This window comes from Pelophylax lessonae (assembly GCF_965119305.1).
Source record: "Pelophylax lessonae genome assembly, chromosome: 3".
NCBI classification, from domain to species: Eukaryota; Metazoa; Chordata; class Amphibia; order Anura; family Ranidae; genus Pelophylax; species Pelophylax lessonae.
In genome coordinates, this window is record NC_138770.1 from 688,057,601 (window position 1) to 688,074,128 (window position 16,528).

At 45.7% G+C, this 16,528-nt stretch overlaps 1 protein-coding gene across 1 annotated transcript in view; it reads right to left on the bottom strand.

Moving 5' to 3' along the window:
- Positions 1–13,391, bottom strand: part of LOC309549478 (ALK tyrosine kinase receptor-like) — a 249,071-nt gene extending 235,680 nt beyond the window's left edge. Inside the window, 1 exon segment of the mRNA XM_082249784.1 lies at positions 13,199–13,391. Coding sequence (XP_082105910.1) covers positions 13,199–13,347 — 149 coding nt within the window. The 5' untranslated portion in view covers positions 13,348–13,391.
- Between the last annotated feature and the right edge of the window lie 3,137 nt (positions 13,392–16,528).

Consider the following 16,528-nt stretch of genomic DNA (forward strand, 5'->3'; position numbering starts at 1 on the left):
ATGGAACCACTGCTTGTAACGCAGGAAAACCTGCAGACGATGGAACCACTGCTTGTAACGCAGGAAAACCTGCAGATGATGGAACCGCCGCTTGTAACGCAGGAAAACCTGCAGACGATGGAACCACTGCTTGTAACGCAGGAAAACCTGCAGACGATGGAACCACTGCTTGTAACGCAGGAAAACCTGCAGACGATGGAACCGCCGCTTGTAACGCAGGAAAACCTGCAGATGATGGAACCGCCGCTTGTAACACAGGAAAACCTGCAGACGATGGAACCGCCGCTTGTAACGCAGGAAAACCTGCAGATGATGGAACCGCCGCTTGTAACACAGGAAAACCTGCAGATGATGGAACCGCCGCTTGTAACACAGGAAAACCTGCAGACGATGGAACTGCCGCTTGTAACGCAGGAAAACCTGCAGATGATGGAACCGCCGCTTGTAACGCAGGAAAACCTGCAGACGATGGAACCGCCGCTTGTAACGCAGGAAAACCTGCAGACGATGGAACCACTGCTTGTAACGCAGGAAAACCTGCAGACGATGGAACCGCCGCTTGTAACACAGGAAAACCTGCAGATGATGGAACCACTGCTTGTAACACAGGAAAACCTGCAGATGATGGAACCACTGCTTGTAACGCAGGAAAACCTGCAGACGATGGAACCACTGCTTGTAACGCAGGAAAACCTGCAGATGATGGAACCGCCGCTTGTAACGCAGGAAAACCTGCAGACGATGGAACCACTGCTTGTAACGCAGGAAAACCTGCAGACGATGGAACCACTGCTTGTAACGCAGGAAAACCTGCAGACGATGGAACCGCCGCTTGTAACGCAGGAAAACCTGCAGATGATGGAACCGCCGCTTGTAACACAGGAAAACCTGCAGACGATGGAACCGCCGCTTGTAACGCAGGAAAACCTGCAGATGATGGAACCGCCGCTTGTAACACAGGAAAACCTGCAGATGATGGAACCGCCGCTTGTAACACAGGAAAACCTGCAGACGATGGAACTGCCGCTTGTAACGCAGGAAAACCTGCAGATGATGGAACCGCCGCTTGTAACGCAGGAAAACCTGCAGACGATGGAACCACTGCTTGTAACGCAGGAAAACCTGCAGACGATGGAACCGCCGCTTGTAACGCAGGAAAACCTGCAGACGATGGAACCGCCGCTTGTAACGCAGGAAAACCTGCAGACGATGGAACCACTGCTTGTAACGCAGGAAAACCTGCAGACGATGGAACCGCCGCTTGTAACGCAGGAAAACCTGCAGATGATGGAACCGCCGCTTGTAACGCAGGAAAACCTGCAGACGATGGAACCGCCGCTTGTAACCCAGGAAAACCTGCAGACGATGGAACCGCCGCTTGTAAAGCAGGAAAACCTGCAGACGATGGAACCGCCGCTTGTAACACAGGAAAACCTGCAGACGATGGAACCGCCGCTTGTAACGCAGGAAAACCTGCAGACGATGGAACCGCCGCTTGTAAAGCAGGAAAACCTGCAGACGATGGAACCACTGCTTGTAACGCAGGAAAACCTGCAGATGATGGAACCGCCGCTTGTAACGCAGGAAAACCTGCAGACGATGGAACCACCGCTTGTAACACAGGAAAACCTGCAGACGATGGAACCGCCGCTTGTAACGCAGGAAAACCTGCAGACGATGGAACCACCGCTTGTAACGCAGGAAAACCTGCAGACGATGGAATCGCCGCTTGTAACGCAGGAAAACCTGCAGACGATGGAACCACTGCTTGTAACGCAGGAAAACCTGCAGACGATGGAATCGCCGCTTGTAAAGCAGGAAAACCTGCAGACGATGGAACCGCCGCTTGTAACGCAGGAAAACCTGCAGACGATGGAACCGCCGCTTGTAACGCAGGAAAACCTGCAGACGATGGAACCGCTGCTTGTAACGCAGGAAAACCTGCAGACGATGGAACCACTGCTTGTAACGCAGGAAAACCTGCAGACGATGGAACCGCCGCTTGTAAAGCAGGAAAACCTGCAGACGATGGAACCGCCGCTTGTAACGCAGGAAAACCTGCAGAGGATGGAACCGCCGCTTGTAACGCAGGAAAACCTGCAGATGATGGAACCGACGCTTGTAACGCAGGAAAACCTGCAGACGATGGAACCGCCGCTTGTAACGCAGGAAAACCTGCAGAGGATGGAACCGCCGCTTGTAACGCAGGAAAACCTGCAGACGATGGAACCACTGCTTGTAACGCAGGAAAACCTGCAGATGATGGAACCGCCGCTTGTAACGCAGGAAAACCTGCAGACGATGGAACCACTGCTTGTAACGCAGGAAAACCTGCAGACGATGGAACCGCCGCTTGTAACGCAGGAGAACCTGCAGGCGATGGAACCGACGCTTGTAACCCAGGAAAACCTGCAGACGATGGAACCACCGCTTGTAACGCAGGAAAACCTGCAGACGATGGAACCGCCGCTTGTAACGCAGGAAAACCTGCAGACGATGGAACCGCCGCTTGTAACGCAGGAAAACCTGCAGACGATGGAACCACCGCTTGTAACGCAGGAAAACCTGCAGACGATGGAACCACCGCTTGTAACACAGGAAAACCTGCAGACGATGGAACCGCCGCTTGTAACGCAGGAAAACCTGCAGACGATGGAACCGCCGCTTGTAACGCAGGAAAACCTGCAGACGATGGAATCGCCGCTTGTAACGCAGGAAAACCTGCAGACGATGGAACCACTGCTTGTAACGCAGGAAAACCTGCAGACGATGGAATCGCCGCTTGTAAAGCAGGAAAACCTGCAGACGATGGAACCGCCGCTTGTAACGCAGGAAAACCTGCAGACGATGGAACCGCCGCTTGTAACACAGGAGAACCTGCAGGCGATGGAACCGACGCTTGTAACGCAGGAAAACCTGCAGACGATGGAATCGCCGCTTGTAAAGCAGGAAAACCTGCAGACGATGGAACCGCCGCTTGTAACGCAGGAAAACCTGCAGATGATGGAACCGCCGCTTGTAACGCAGGAAAACCTGCAGACGATGGAACCGACGCTTGTAACGCAGGAAAACCTGCAGACGATGGAACCACTGCTTGTAACGCAGGAAAACCTGCAGACGATGGAACCGCCGCTTGTAAAGCAGGAAAACCTGCAGACGATGGAACCGCCGCTTGTAACGCAGGAAAACCTGCAGAGGATGGAACCGCCGCTTGTAACGCAGGAAAACCTGCAGATGATGGAACCGACGCTTGTAACGCAGGAAAACCTGCAGACGATGGAACCACCGCTTGTAACGCAGGAAAACCTGCAGAGGATGGAATCGCCGCTTGTAACGCAGGAAAACCTGCAGACGATGGAACCACTGCTTGTAACGCAGGAAAACCTGCAGACGATGGAATCGCCGCTTGTAAAGCAGGAAAACCTGCAGACGATGGAACCGCCGCTTGTAACGCAGGAAAACCTGCAGACGATGGAACCGCCGCTTGTAACGCAGGAAAACCTGCAGACGATGGAACCGCTGCTTGTAACGCAGGAAAACCTGCAGACGATGGAACCACTGCTTGTAACGCAGGAAAACCTGCAGACGATGGAACCGCCGCTTGTAAAGCAGGAAAACCTGCAGACGATGGAACCGCCGCTTGTAACGCAGGAAAACCTGCAGAGGATGGAACCGCCGCTTGTAACGCAGGAAAACCTGCAGATGATGGAACCGACGCTTGTAACGCAGGAAAACCTGCAGACGATGGAACCGCCGCTTGTAACGCAGGAAAACCTGCAGAGGATGGAACCGCCGCTTGTAACGCAGGAAAACCTGCAGACGATGGAACCACTGCTTGTAACGCAGGAAAACCTGCAGATGATGGAACCGCCGCTTGTAACGCAGGAAAACCTGCAGACGATGGAACCACTGCTTGTAACGCAGGAAAACCTGCAGACGATGGAACCGCCGCTTGTAACGCAGGAGAACCTGCAGGCGATGGAACCGACGCTTGTAACCCAGGAAAACCTGCAGACGATGGAACCACCGCTTGTAACGCAGGAAAACCTGCAGACGATGGAACCGCCGCTTGTAACGCAGGAAAACCTGCAGACGATGGAACCGCCGCTTGTAACGCAGGAAAACCTGCAGACGATGGAACCACCGCTTGTAACGCAGGAAAACCTGCAGACGATGGAACCACCGCTTGTAACACAGGAAAACCTGCAGACGATGGAACCGCCGCTTGTAACGCAGGAAAACCTGCAGACGATGGAACCGCCGCTTGTAACGCAGGAAAACCTGCAGACGATGGAATCGCCGCTTGTAACGCAGGAAAACCTGCAGACGATGGAACCACTGCTTGTAACGCAGGAAAACCTGCAGACGATGGAATCGCCGCTTGTAAAGCAGGAAAACCTGCAGACGATGGAACCGCCGCTTGTAACGCAGGAAAACCTGCAGACGATGGAACCGCCGCTTGTAACACAGGAGAACCTGCAGGCGATGGAACCGACGCTTGTAACGCAGGAAAACCTGCAGACGATGGAATCGCCGCTTGTAAAGCAGGAAAACCTGCAGACGATGGAACCGCCGCTTGTAACGCAGGAAAACCTGCAGATGATGGAACCGCCGCTTGTAAAGCAGGAAAACCTGCAGACGATGGAACCGCCGCTTGTAACGCAGGAAAACCTGCAGACGATGGAACCGACGCTTGTAACGCAGGAAAACCTGCAGACGATGGAACCACTGCTTGTAACGCAGGAAAACCTGCAGACGATGGAACCGCCGCTTGTAAAGCAGGAAAACCTGCAGACGATGGAACCGCCGCTTGTAACGCAGGAAAACCTGCAGAGGATGGAACCGCCGCTTGTAACGCAGGAAAACCTGCAGATGATGGAACCGACGCTTGTAACGCAGGAAAACCTGCAGACGATGGAACCACCGCTTGTAACGCAGGAAAACCTGCAGAGGATGGAACCGCCGCTTGTAACGCAGGAAAACCTGCAGACGATGGAACCACTGCTTGTAACGCAGGAAAACCTGCAGATGATGGAACCGCCGCTTGTAACGCAGGAAAACCTGCAGACGATGGAACCGCCGCTTGTAACGCAGGAAAACCTGCAGACGATGGAACCGCCGCTTGTAACGCAGGAAAACCTGCAGACGATGGAACCGCTGCTTGTAACGCAGGAAAACCTGCAGACGATGGAACCACTGCTTGTAACGCAGGAAAACCTGCAGACGATGGAACCGCCGCTTGTAAATCAGGAAAACCTGCAGACGATGAAACCGCCGCTTGTAACGCAGGAGAACCTGCAGACAATGGGAGTGTGTATTGGTTCTGTTTTAAACTGTTGTCTTAAATCTTGACAAAATACTTGTATTGGTCTTTATTATGAATGCTCCTAGGGCTTAGTAAAAAATAAAGTGCTCTGTGCGCTCGATGTGGGTGAATCGCAGCTGTAACGGAACAGGGTACCCCGGACCGGGTGCCTCCGTTGAAAGATGCTCCTAGTGCTTCCCGAGGGACTCCAAGCACTCCACCAGACACCGTAACCACTTCAGACTCCACGAACCGCCGCAGCTTGGTTGGGGTCTTGCAATCTCCTACCCACCCTGGACCTACGACAAGGCTCCAGGTTCCTGTGGGTGAACCTCTCTTTCCCCAGAGAGTGCAGCAGAACAAACTCTACACAAGCTCTTACAAGAGCTCAGTGATTATCTAAGGGAGTATGGAGGACATAGCAATCCCTTGCAGCAGATTCCCCCAATAAGAGACAGGACTCTAGATTGAGGTTGAATGAACTCAGCACAACTTTATTGAACACGACTTATATACAGTTTTCACCCACAAAGTTACCACTCAGATGGACCTTGTTGAAGACTGAACATAATATTCACCATCCAATAGGAACAGAGTTTAACACTCTCATACAGTGTACAAAATATACAATGTGGGACAACCCCCCCCCCCCCCCCCTTAGCATCCAATCCACATTCCTATAAGTTTCTCTTAAAGCAGACAGACAGACAGGTGGGCTCATTAGCACAGTTAACAACAGGTGAATGGAAAAGGTGTCTCAGACCCTATTTTAGACAAAAGCACTTCAATGATTAGCAGCCATGCTGTCTCTACCAGTTCCTGGATGCCCATATAAGGAGTGGACTTCCTGTACCTTACAGTTTACAGGAATAAAGGTTTAGCTTCTAGGATAGAGACAAGACTCCATTAGCCCCATGACTTATCCGTCTTTAAATTCCAGTGACGGTGAATACTGTCACAGCAGCAATGTGCGTCTATGTAACAATTGTGTGCAAATAAGCAATCAACCTTAGAAAAATATATGCCTTAAAAAAACTGTACAGGTGAGCTTCTGAGTGTTCCAATAAATAAAAAATGTTGGTGTGTGATATTCAATCCAAGAAATTAATAAAATGTATAAAAATATATATACAGTGCCTTGCGAAAGTATTCGGCCACCTTGAACTTTGCAACATTTTGCCACATTTCAGGCTTCAAAGATAAAGATATAAAACTGTAATTTTTTGAGAAGAATCAACAACAAGTGGGACACAATCATGAAGTGGAACAAATTTTATTGGATAGTTCAAACTTTTTTAACAAATAAAAAACTGAAAAATTGGGCGTGCAAAATTATTCAGCCCCCTTAAGTTAATACTTTGTAGCGCCACCTTTTGCTGCGATTACAGCTGTAAGTGGCTTGGGGTATGTCTCTATCAGTTTTGCACATCGAGAGACTGAAATTTTTGCCCATTCCTCCTTGCAAAACAGCTCGAGCTCAGTGAGGTTGGATGGAGAGCGTTTGTGAACAGCAGTTTTCAGTTCTTTCCACAGATTCTCCATTGGATTCAGGTCTGGACTTTGACTTGGCCATTCTAACACCTGGATATGTTTATTTGTGAACCATTCCATTGTAGATTTTGCTTTATGTTTTGGATCATTGTCTTGTTGGAAGACAAATCTCTGTCCCAGTCTCAGGTCTTTTGCAGACTCCATCAGGTTTTCTTCCAGAATGGTCCTGTATTTGGCTCCATCCATCTTCCCATCAATTTTAACCATCTTCCCTGTCCCTGCTGACAGCAGGCCCAAACCATGATGCTGCCACCACCATGTTTCACAGTGGGGATGGTGTGTTCAGGGTGATGAGCTGTGTTGCTTTTACGCCAAACATAACGTTTTCCATTGTTGCCAAAAAGTTTGATTTTGGTTTCATCTGAGCAGAGCCCCTTCTTCCACATGTTTGGTGTCTCCCAGGTGGCTTGTGGCAAACTTTAAACGACACTTTTTATGGATATCTTTAAGAAATGGCTTTCTTCTTGCCACTCTTCCATAAAGGGCAGATTTGTGCAGTATACGACTGATTGTTGTCCTATGGACAGAGTCTCCCACCTCAGCTGTAGATCTCTGCAGTTCATCCAGAGTGATCATGGGCCTCTTGGCTGCATCTCTGATCAGTCTTCTCCTTGTATGAGCTGAAAGTTTAGAGGGACGGCCAGGTCTTCGTAGATTTGCAGTGGTCCGATACTCCTTCCATTTCAATATTATCGCTTGCACAATGCTCCTTGGGATGTTTAAAGCTTGGGAAATATTTTTGTATCCAAATCTGGCTTTAAACTTCTCCACAACAGTATCTCGGACCTGCCTGGGGGGTTCCTTGTTCTTCATGATGCTCTCTGCGCTTTAAACGGACCTCTGAGACTATCACAGTGCAGGTGCATTTATACGGAGACTTGATTACACACAGGTGGATTCTATTTATCATCATTAGTCATTTAGGTCAACATTGGATCATTCAGAGATCCTCACTGAACTTCTGGAGAGAGTTTGCTGCAATGAAAGTAAAGGGGCTGAATAATTTTGCACGCCCAATTTTTCAATTTTTTATTTGTTAACAAAGTTTGAAATATCCAATAAATTTCATTCCACTTCATGATTGTGTCCCACTTGTTGTTGATTCTTCACAAAATATTACAGTTTTATATCTTTATCTTTGAAGCCTGAAATGTGGCAAAAGGTCGCAAAGTTCAAGGGGGCCGAATACTTTCGCAAGGCACTGTATAATAAAATCAATATCTTGTGTTCCTATTATATTCGTATCTCTTCATAAATCGATAAAATCTTTTGTAATTCATATGAATACAATTTATAAAGTGCTTATTGCGAACAAAATACTTCCTATAGGGAAAAGAGAAATAGTGCTTGCAAGGTGTTCTGTAAAGAAAAGCGCTCTGTGCATCCAGTGAATAATGATAGAAGTATGCAAATGTATAAAAATACTCCAATAAAATCACACTCAAAAAATAAAAATAGTACTAATTATATGAAGACACTCGGGAAAAAATATGTATATATATTAAGTCCAACCGGTGTATTTCCAACAGTCCTTTTGAATGTTCAAACTATACCAATATGACCATATAACAAAACCAAACAAAAACGGTGATCTATCTTCTTCGCCTCCACCTTGTGATCACCGTGTACTAAATTCTCACCTCCATTAGAAGTATAATACGCCTGTATTATGTAAGGGTGGCTGATGGTTAATCCAGCGTAGTCCTTAGTGCCAGTGGTAAATTTCAGCAGGGATCCTATGTTCCTTCCTGGTATTGTTCTATCTATGGGGGACCTTTGTAAGCCGTTTTGTATGGTCCGATTCCTTATCGATCTCCTTAGCTCGCTCTGTCCTCCTTGGGGCTCATTGGAATAAAGGGGCCATCATAGTGTAGTATTTAACCACTTGCCGACCGCCGCACAACTATTTACGTCGGCGGTCAGCCCCTCACAGGCAAAGTGACGTAGGTCTACGTCGCTGGCCTGTGAGGGTCTAGGGAGCGAGCGCCACCGGAGGCGCGCTCCCACGTGTTCACGGATCCCCCCGCACGTGTGCTCGGCGGACCGGATGTCCACCGGTCACTCGCGATCGTCCGTTAGAGCGGGAGAAAGGCAGGCGGCTGATGTAAACAAAGCCGCCTGTCATTCTCCCCTGTGTATGAATAGTGATCATACGGTTCTGCTATTTAGGACCGTTGATCACTGTTCCTACAGCTCAAGCCACAGCCAATCACAGTTAGAATCACACCCCTAGGGACACACATAACCCCTCCAATTCAAAAAAAGTTAACCCCTTCACTGCCAGTGTCATTAGTACAGTGACAGTGCATATGTATAGCACTGATTACTGCAGTAATGTCACTGGTAACCCCAAAAGTGTCAAAAATGTCAGTCAGGGGTTCGATCTGTCCCCCGCAATGTCGCAGTACCGCAAAAAAATCGCAGATCGCCGCCATTACACGTTAAAAAAAAAAATAACAAAAATGACAAAAATCTTTCCCTTTGTTAGTAAACACAATAACTTTTGCGCAAACCAATCAAAATTTTTTTTACCAAACCTATGGTAAAAAAAAAAAAATATTGGCCCAAAATGTTAAAAAATTTTGATTTTTACTTTTTTTGGGGGGGAATTTCATATAAAAAAAATGTGAAAAATATTGTTATTTTTGCAAAATTGACGCTCTTTTTTTGTTTATAGCGCAAAAAGTAAAAATCACACAGGTGATCAAATACCACCAAAAGAAAGCTCTGTTTGTGGGAAAAAAAGGACGTCAAATTAGTTTAGGTACAGCGTCGCACGACCGCGCAATTGTCCGTTAAAGTCACGCAGTGCCAAATCGCAAAATAGGCCCTGGTCAGGAAGGGGGTAAAATCTTCTGGGGCTTAAGTGGTTAAGGTAAATTTATTATAAAGAAATGTAGTACACTTACAATTAGACAGCTTGTATTGAGTATGTAACAAACGCTGTGGGATCTGCGTCCCGTCTTTCACGTCACTTCCTCCTACGCTTTACGTCAGTCACGTGACTTCCTCAGGGAGTGGCCATTGAAGGACTTCTTTACAGAACACCTTGCAAGCACTATTTCACTTTTCCCTATAGGAAGTATTCTGTTCACAATAAGCACTTTATAAATTGTATTCATATGAATTACAAAAGATTTTATTGATTTATGAAGAGATACGAATATAATAGGAACACAAGATATTGATTTTATTATATATATATTTTTATACATTTTATTAATTTCTTGGATTGAATATCACACACCAACATTTTTTATTTATTGGAACACTCAGAAGCTCACCTGCACACCTTTTTTAAGGCATATATTTTTCTAAGGTTGATTGCTTATTTGCACACAATTGTTACATAGACGCACATTGCTGCGATTCACCCACATCGAGCGCACAGAGCACTTTATTTTTTACTGAGCCCTAGGAGCATTCATAATAAAGACCAATACAAGTATTTTGTCAAGATTTAAGACAACAGTTTGAAACAGAATCAATACACACTCCATATATATATATATATATATAGTGTCTATAAAGAATTTGGGAATTTTTTGAGTAGACACACAAGCATTTTAATATGGAAACCTACAGGTTGGATACCCAGAAGTTGGATACGGCAACCCCTTTATAACTGTTTTATAGTATCAGTATCCTGGTGCGGCATCAGGGTAACCGCAATAAATCCAAGATAGCGCCGGAACCATTTCATACATACTGCAGACGATGGAAAACCTGAGACGATTGGTTGGATCCGGCTGATATACTTTTATGTTTTATGAGCCACTGCAAATGGTGACTTATTATCACTTCTAAATGTCATTTGCTACCTAATGATGTCATTTTGGCGTGAAAATGTCACTAAATGAAGTACGCGGCGACAGCGACAAAGTGTGCGTCCCTTCTGTATCATTTATATCAAATGATTCCAATTTTCATTGCAGATTTATAACGCCTTCCATTAACTCCCGTCCCCTGAAGAGTTCCCTTCACTGCAACTAAGGGTCCAAGCCCAACCCCTGAAAAACAACCCCACACCATAATTCCCCCTCCCCCACACCATAACCCCCCCTCCCCCACACCATAATTCCCCCTCCCCCACACCATAATCCCCCCTCCCCCACACCATAATCCCCCCTCTCCCACACCATAATCCCCCCTCCTCCACACCATAATCCCCCTCCCCCACACTGTAATCCCCCCTCTCCCACACCATAATCCCCCCTCTCCCACACCATAATCCCCCTCCCCAACACCATAATCCCCCCTCCCCCACACCATAATCCCCCTCCCCAACACCATAATCCCCCCTCCCCCACACCATAATCCCCCCTCCCCCACACCATAATCCCCCTCCCCCACACCATAATCCCCCCTCTCCCACACCATAATCCCCCCTCCCCCACACCATAATCCCCCTCCCCCACACTGTAATCCCCCCTCTCCCACACCATAATCCCCCCTCTCCCACACCATAATCCCCCTCCCCCACACCATAATCCCCCTCCCCACACCATAATCCCCCCTCTCCCACACCATAATCCCCCTCCCCCACACCATAATACCCCTCCCCCACACCATAATCCCCCTCCCCCACACCATAATCCCCCCTCTCCCACACCATAATCCCCCCCCCCACACCATAATCCCCCCTCTCCCACACCATAATCCCCCTCCCCCACACCATAATCCCCCTCCCCCACACCATAATACCCCTCCCCCACACCATAATCCCACTCCCCCACACCATAATCCCCCCCTCTCCCACAGCATAATCCCCCCTCTCCCACACCATAATCCCCCTCCCCCACACCATAATACCCCTCCCCCACACCATAATCCTCCCTCCCCCACACCATAATCCCCCCTCTCCCACACCATAATCCCCCCTCCATCAAATGATTGGGACCAGTGCACAAAGCAAGGTCCATAAAGACCCGGATGAGTGAGTTTGGAGTGGAGGAACTTTACTGTCCTGCACAGAGTCCTGACCTCAACCCCATAGAGCACCTTTGGGATGAATTAGGGGTTGAGCTTGGAAGGGAAATATTAAGGCGTCAGCATACCAAGACATTTTGGACAATTTCATCCTCCCAACTTTGTGGGAGGAGTTTGGGGATGGCCCCTCCCTGTTCCAACATGACTGCGCACCAGTGCACAAAGCAAGGTCTATAAAGACATGGAAGAGCGAGTTTGGGGTGGAGGAACATGACTGGCCTGCACAGAGTCCTGACCTCAACCCCATAGAACACCTTTGGGAGGAATTAGAGCAGAGACTGTGAGCCAGGTCTTCTCATCCAACATCAGTGCCTGACCTCACTAATACGCTTCTAGAAGAATGGTGAAACATTCCCATAGACACTCCTAAACCTTGTGGACATCCTTCCCAGAAGAGTAGAAGCTGTTATAGCTGCAAGGGGTGGAGCCAACTCAATATTGAAGTTCATGTGTGTGTAAAGGCAGGCGTCCCAATACTTTTGGTAATATAGTATATATATATATACATTGCGGCTTTGAAGTATTTTACCAGGGCTATGGATTAACCACTTGCTGAACGCCAACAGTACATATAAAAAATATATAAAATTGCACAGGTGATCAAATACCACCAAAAGAAATCTCTACAGTATTTGTGGGGGAAAAAAGGACATCAATTTTATTTAGGTGCAGCGTCGCACGACCGCGCAATTGTCTGTTAAAGTAACGCAGTGCCGAATAGCAAAATATGTCCTGGTCATTAAAGGGGAAAATCCTTCCGGTCCAGAAGTGGTTAAGAAGATACATACAATATCCACATGTCTTGCTCTGTGATTGGCTGGCAGTGATACCTCCCATACCCCCTGATGAAGGAGAGCTCATTCTCCGAAACGCGTCGGGTGGAGGAAGTCACAATTTCATCACTGCACCCCCACAGTCGGTGCATTTTCAGTTGATTGCTATTGTGCTGTATCCGCATTGTTATGTATCTTCACTCTCATGTGTATCGATTTTGTAATCTTTTTTACGTTTTTTATCTTATATTTTTTTATATATATATATTTTTTTTTTCTATGGATTAATAAACATTTGTTCTTTTTTTTTTATAAATTTCAGTTTTTTATTTGTTCTGATCCGATATACAATGCCTTAAAAGTCCTGACACCAAGGGGAATTATATTTCTTCTATAGAATACAAGGGATGTGGCATAGGCAGAGTCTAACCCCCAGCATCTCTGAACCCCAAGGAGGTGCGGGAACGTCCTTGGGTGGGGAAGTGGTTAAAAAAAATGATTTTTTTGCTTTTATTTTCCTTTTTAGACTAAAATTCATTTCTGTCTCTTCATTTGCAGTGCTGGATCTTTAATAACTCACCGATTTTTCTCCAGCGTGGGCGGAGCTTCAACAAGAGAAATGGGCAGGTTTTGTGGCTGGAGGCGGAGGATATATCTGCCGGTCTTCTGCAGGAACACGGCGACCTCCACCCTGCAGGTGGCGCTGTTACTGCGCAGCCAGGGACTCATCACTGTAGGACTGCGGTCACCGCTGGAGCTGAAGAACAAGAAGTGACCTGAAAAACAAACACAGGGAGGAGGTCATTCATAAATACTAACCTGTCACTCCGCCCACTAAAGTGTCACTCCGCCCACTAAAGTGTCGCTCCGCCCACCAAAGTGTCACTCTGCCCACTAAAGAATCACTCCGCCCACAAAAGAATCACTCCGCCCACTTAAGTGTCACTCCACCCACTAAAGTGATACTCCATCCACATCACAAAATACGAGGAATAAATGACGTTTTCCATGCTGGTCACACTCACTCATCACTATGACATTCCTTTCCTGGCTGATCCTCTCTATCGCCCCCTCCTGTCCATGTCCCCACTGCAGTTGGGGATTTTGCAGAGCCGTGGTGGCAGCTCTGCACATGCTCAGTTCTCAGTGAGTTTCAATGCTGAGCATTTCCTCCCAATCACATCTGAGCGTCCCATGTGACTATAGAGTCACACATGTGGGCGTATACACAGTGCTTAACCACTTTAAGACCACGCCTATTTCTGACACTTGGTGCTTACAAGCTAAAATCTGTTTTTTTTTTTGCTCGAAAAATACTTGGAACCCCCAAACATTATATATATATATATTTTAGCAGAGACCCTAGAGAATAAAATGGAGATGGTTCCAATATTTTTTTATCACACCGTATTTGCGTAGCGGTCTTACAAACGCAATTTTTTGATAAAAAATTCACTTTTTTAAATTAAAAAATAAGAAAGCAGTAAAGTTAGCCCAATATGTTTCTATAATGTGAAAGATAATGTTACGCTGAGTAAATAGATACCCAACATGCCATGCTTCAAACTGCTCACACTCGTGGAATGGCGACAAACATTGGTACTTAAAAATCTCCATAGGCGACACTTTAAAAATTCTACAGGTTACAAGTTTAGAGTTACAGAGGAGGTCGGGGGATGGAATTATTGTTCTCTCTCTAACGATCGCGGCGATACCTCACATGTGTGGTTTGAACATTGTTTACATCAGTGGGCGGGACTTGCGTATGCGTTCACTTCTGCGCGCGAGCTAACGGGGGCGGGGCGCATTAATTTTTTTTTCCTATTTATTTTATTCATTATTTTTTATTTTTACACAGTTTTTTAAAAAAATAAACATTTTGATCACTTTTATTCCTATTATGAGGAATGTAAACATCCCTTGTAATAGAAATAATCAGGACAGGTTCTCTTTATTGTCAGATCTGGGGTCACAAACACCTCACATCTACACCTCACACCTCACATCTACACCTCACACCTCACACCTCACATCTACACCTCACACCTCACATCTACACCTCACACCTCACATCTACACCTCACACCTCACACCTCACATCTACACCTCACACCTCACATCTACACCTCACACCTCACATCTACACCTCACACCTCACATCTACACCTCACACCTCACATCTACACCTCACATCTACACCTCACACCTCACATCTACACCTCAAATATACACTAAAAAAAGGAAAAAAATGTTGAAAAAAATTGGCCCTCTAAACCAGTTGCTAGGCAACAACGTATGACGTTGCTCTGGTCCTCCAAGATCATAGAGTGGAGTGGGGGCCATCTTGCCCTCACTCAACTTCCTGTCTCTGAGGATCCGGGACCGGATCATTTTACCCACTGCTGGCGGGTTCAGTAAGCGGGGTAAACGGCCAGGACGCGGCGAGAGGGGGGGCACCTCTTCCGCCGCACCGTAAGGGTAATCCCGCGGCGAATCCTCTGCTAGGACAACATTTATCTGAAAGCCGACCGCCCCCCATTTTAAAAAAATACCGGGGTTATGGCAGCTTTCTGCTATCTGCTGCCATAACCCCGGTATTTAATGTTAAACGACCGACGTAAATAGTCGCTGGGAGGTCGTTGGTTAATCACAGTCCACTCCCTCCACACCCACTAACCAGCTAAACAAAATAGGGGGCGGGATATTACATGTAGATTGATGGAGGCTTCACCTCCTTCTTATTCTAAGACACAGGCTGGAGGGGGCGTGACACACCCTGTGACTGGCAGAACTCCGCCCACACCACTACACATGTGCAGAACAAAAAAAATGTGTTAAGTTTAAATTTGTTTTCAGAATTCATTTAATTTATTCAAATTCCATTCTAATTTTATGAAATTCATTGAATTGAACTCAATTCGACCGAATTCGGAAAATTCAAATTAATTTCGAATTTGAATTCCTTTCAAATTTAAACTTATTCTATTCCAAATTCACATTTTGGAAGAAGGTTATATTCATTCATTTCCATTCTATTCTATTGTTTTTTCTATCCTATCCTTTTATTTTATTTTCTATTCAAATTTGGAATTTTGGAAAATGGTTATATTCTTTCTATTTTTTTCTATTCTTTCTATTTTTTTCTATTCTATTCGAGTCTATTCTTTTATATTATCTATCTATATTCTTTCTAATTTTTTTTTATTCTATTCCTTTCTTTTCTATTCTATTTTATTCTGTTATTTTATTCACTATTCTACTTTGTTCTGATTTTCTCAGATTTTTTTTTTTTTTATAAATTCTATTCTATTCTTTTTTCTTTTATGTTCCTTTATTTTCTATTCTATTTTATTCTATTTGGAAATTCAAATAGCATTTCAAAAGGATTTAAATTCAAATTAAATCAGAAACTGTTCAAATTTGATTCCAATTCAATTAAAATTTCCTCCAAAATTTAGTTTCTTTATTTCAGATTCGTTAAATTTTGTTGTTGTAATTTGGAAATTCTGATAGATATGAATTTCTGAATAACGACAAATTTGTTGGAATTTTGATTTGGAACGACTCGAACCGTGTTATTGCCAAAAAATAGTAAAGATTTGATTTCAAATCGATATTTGTATGACAATTTTAAACAGTTTATTGATATTAATTTATTATTTCTACTCTGATACTCTGTATCCCAAAATCTGTTATCTTTATTATTATTTGTTTTATGTTGGACATGTGACCAGCAGCAGAGGACTAGAAGCTCCTCCTCCTTCATTATTATTTGTTTTATGTTGGACATGTGACCAGCAGCAGAGGACTAGAAGCTCCTCCTCCTTTATTATTATTTGTTTTATGTTGGACATGTGACCAGCAGCAGAGGACTAGAAGCTCCTCCTCCTTCATTATTATTTGTTTTATG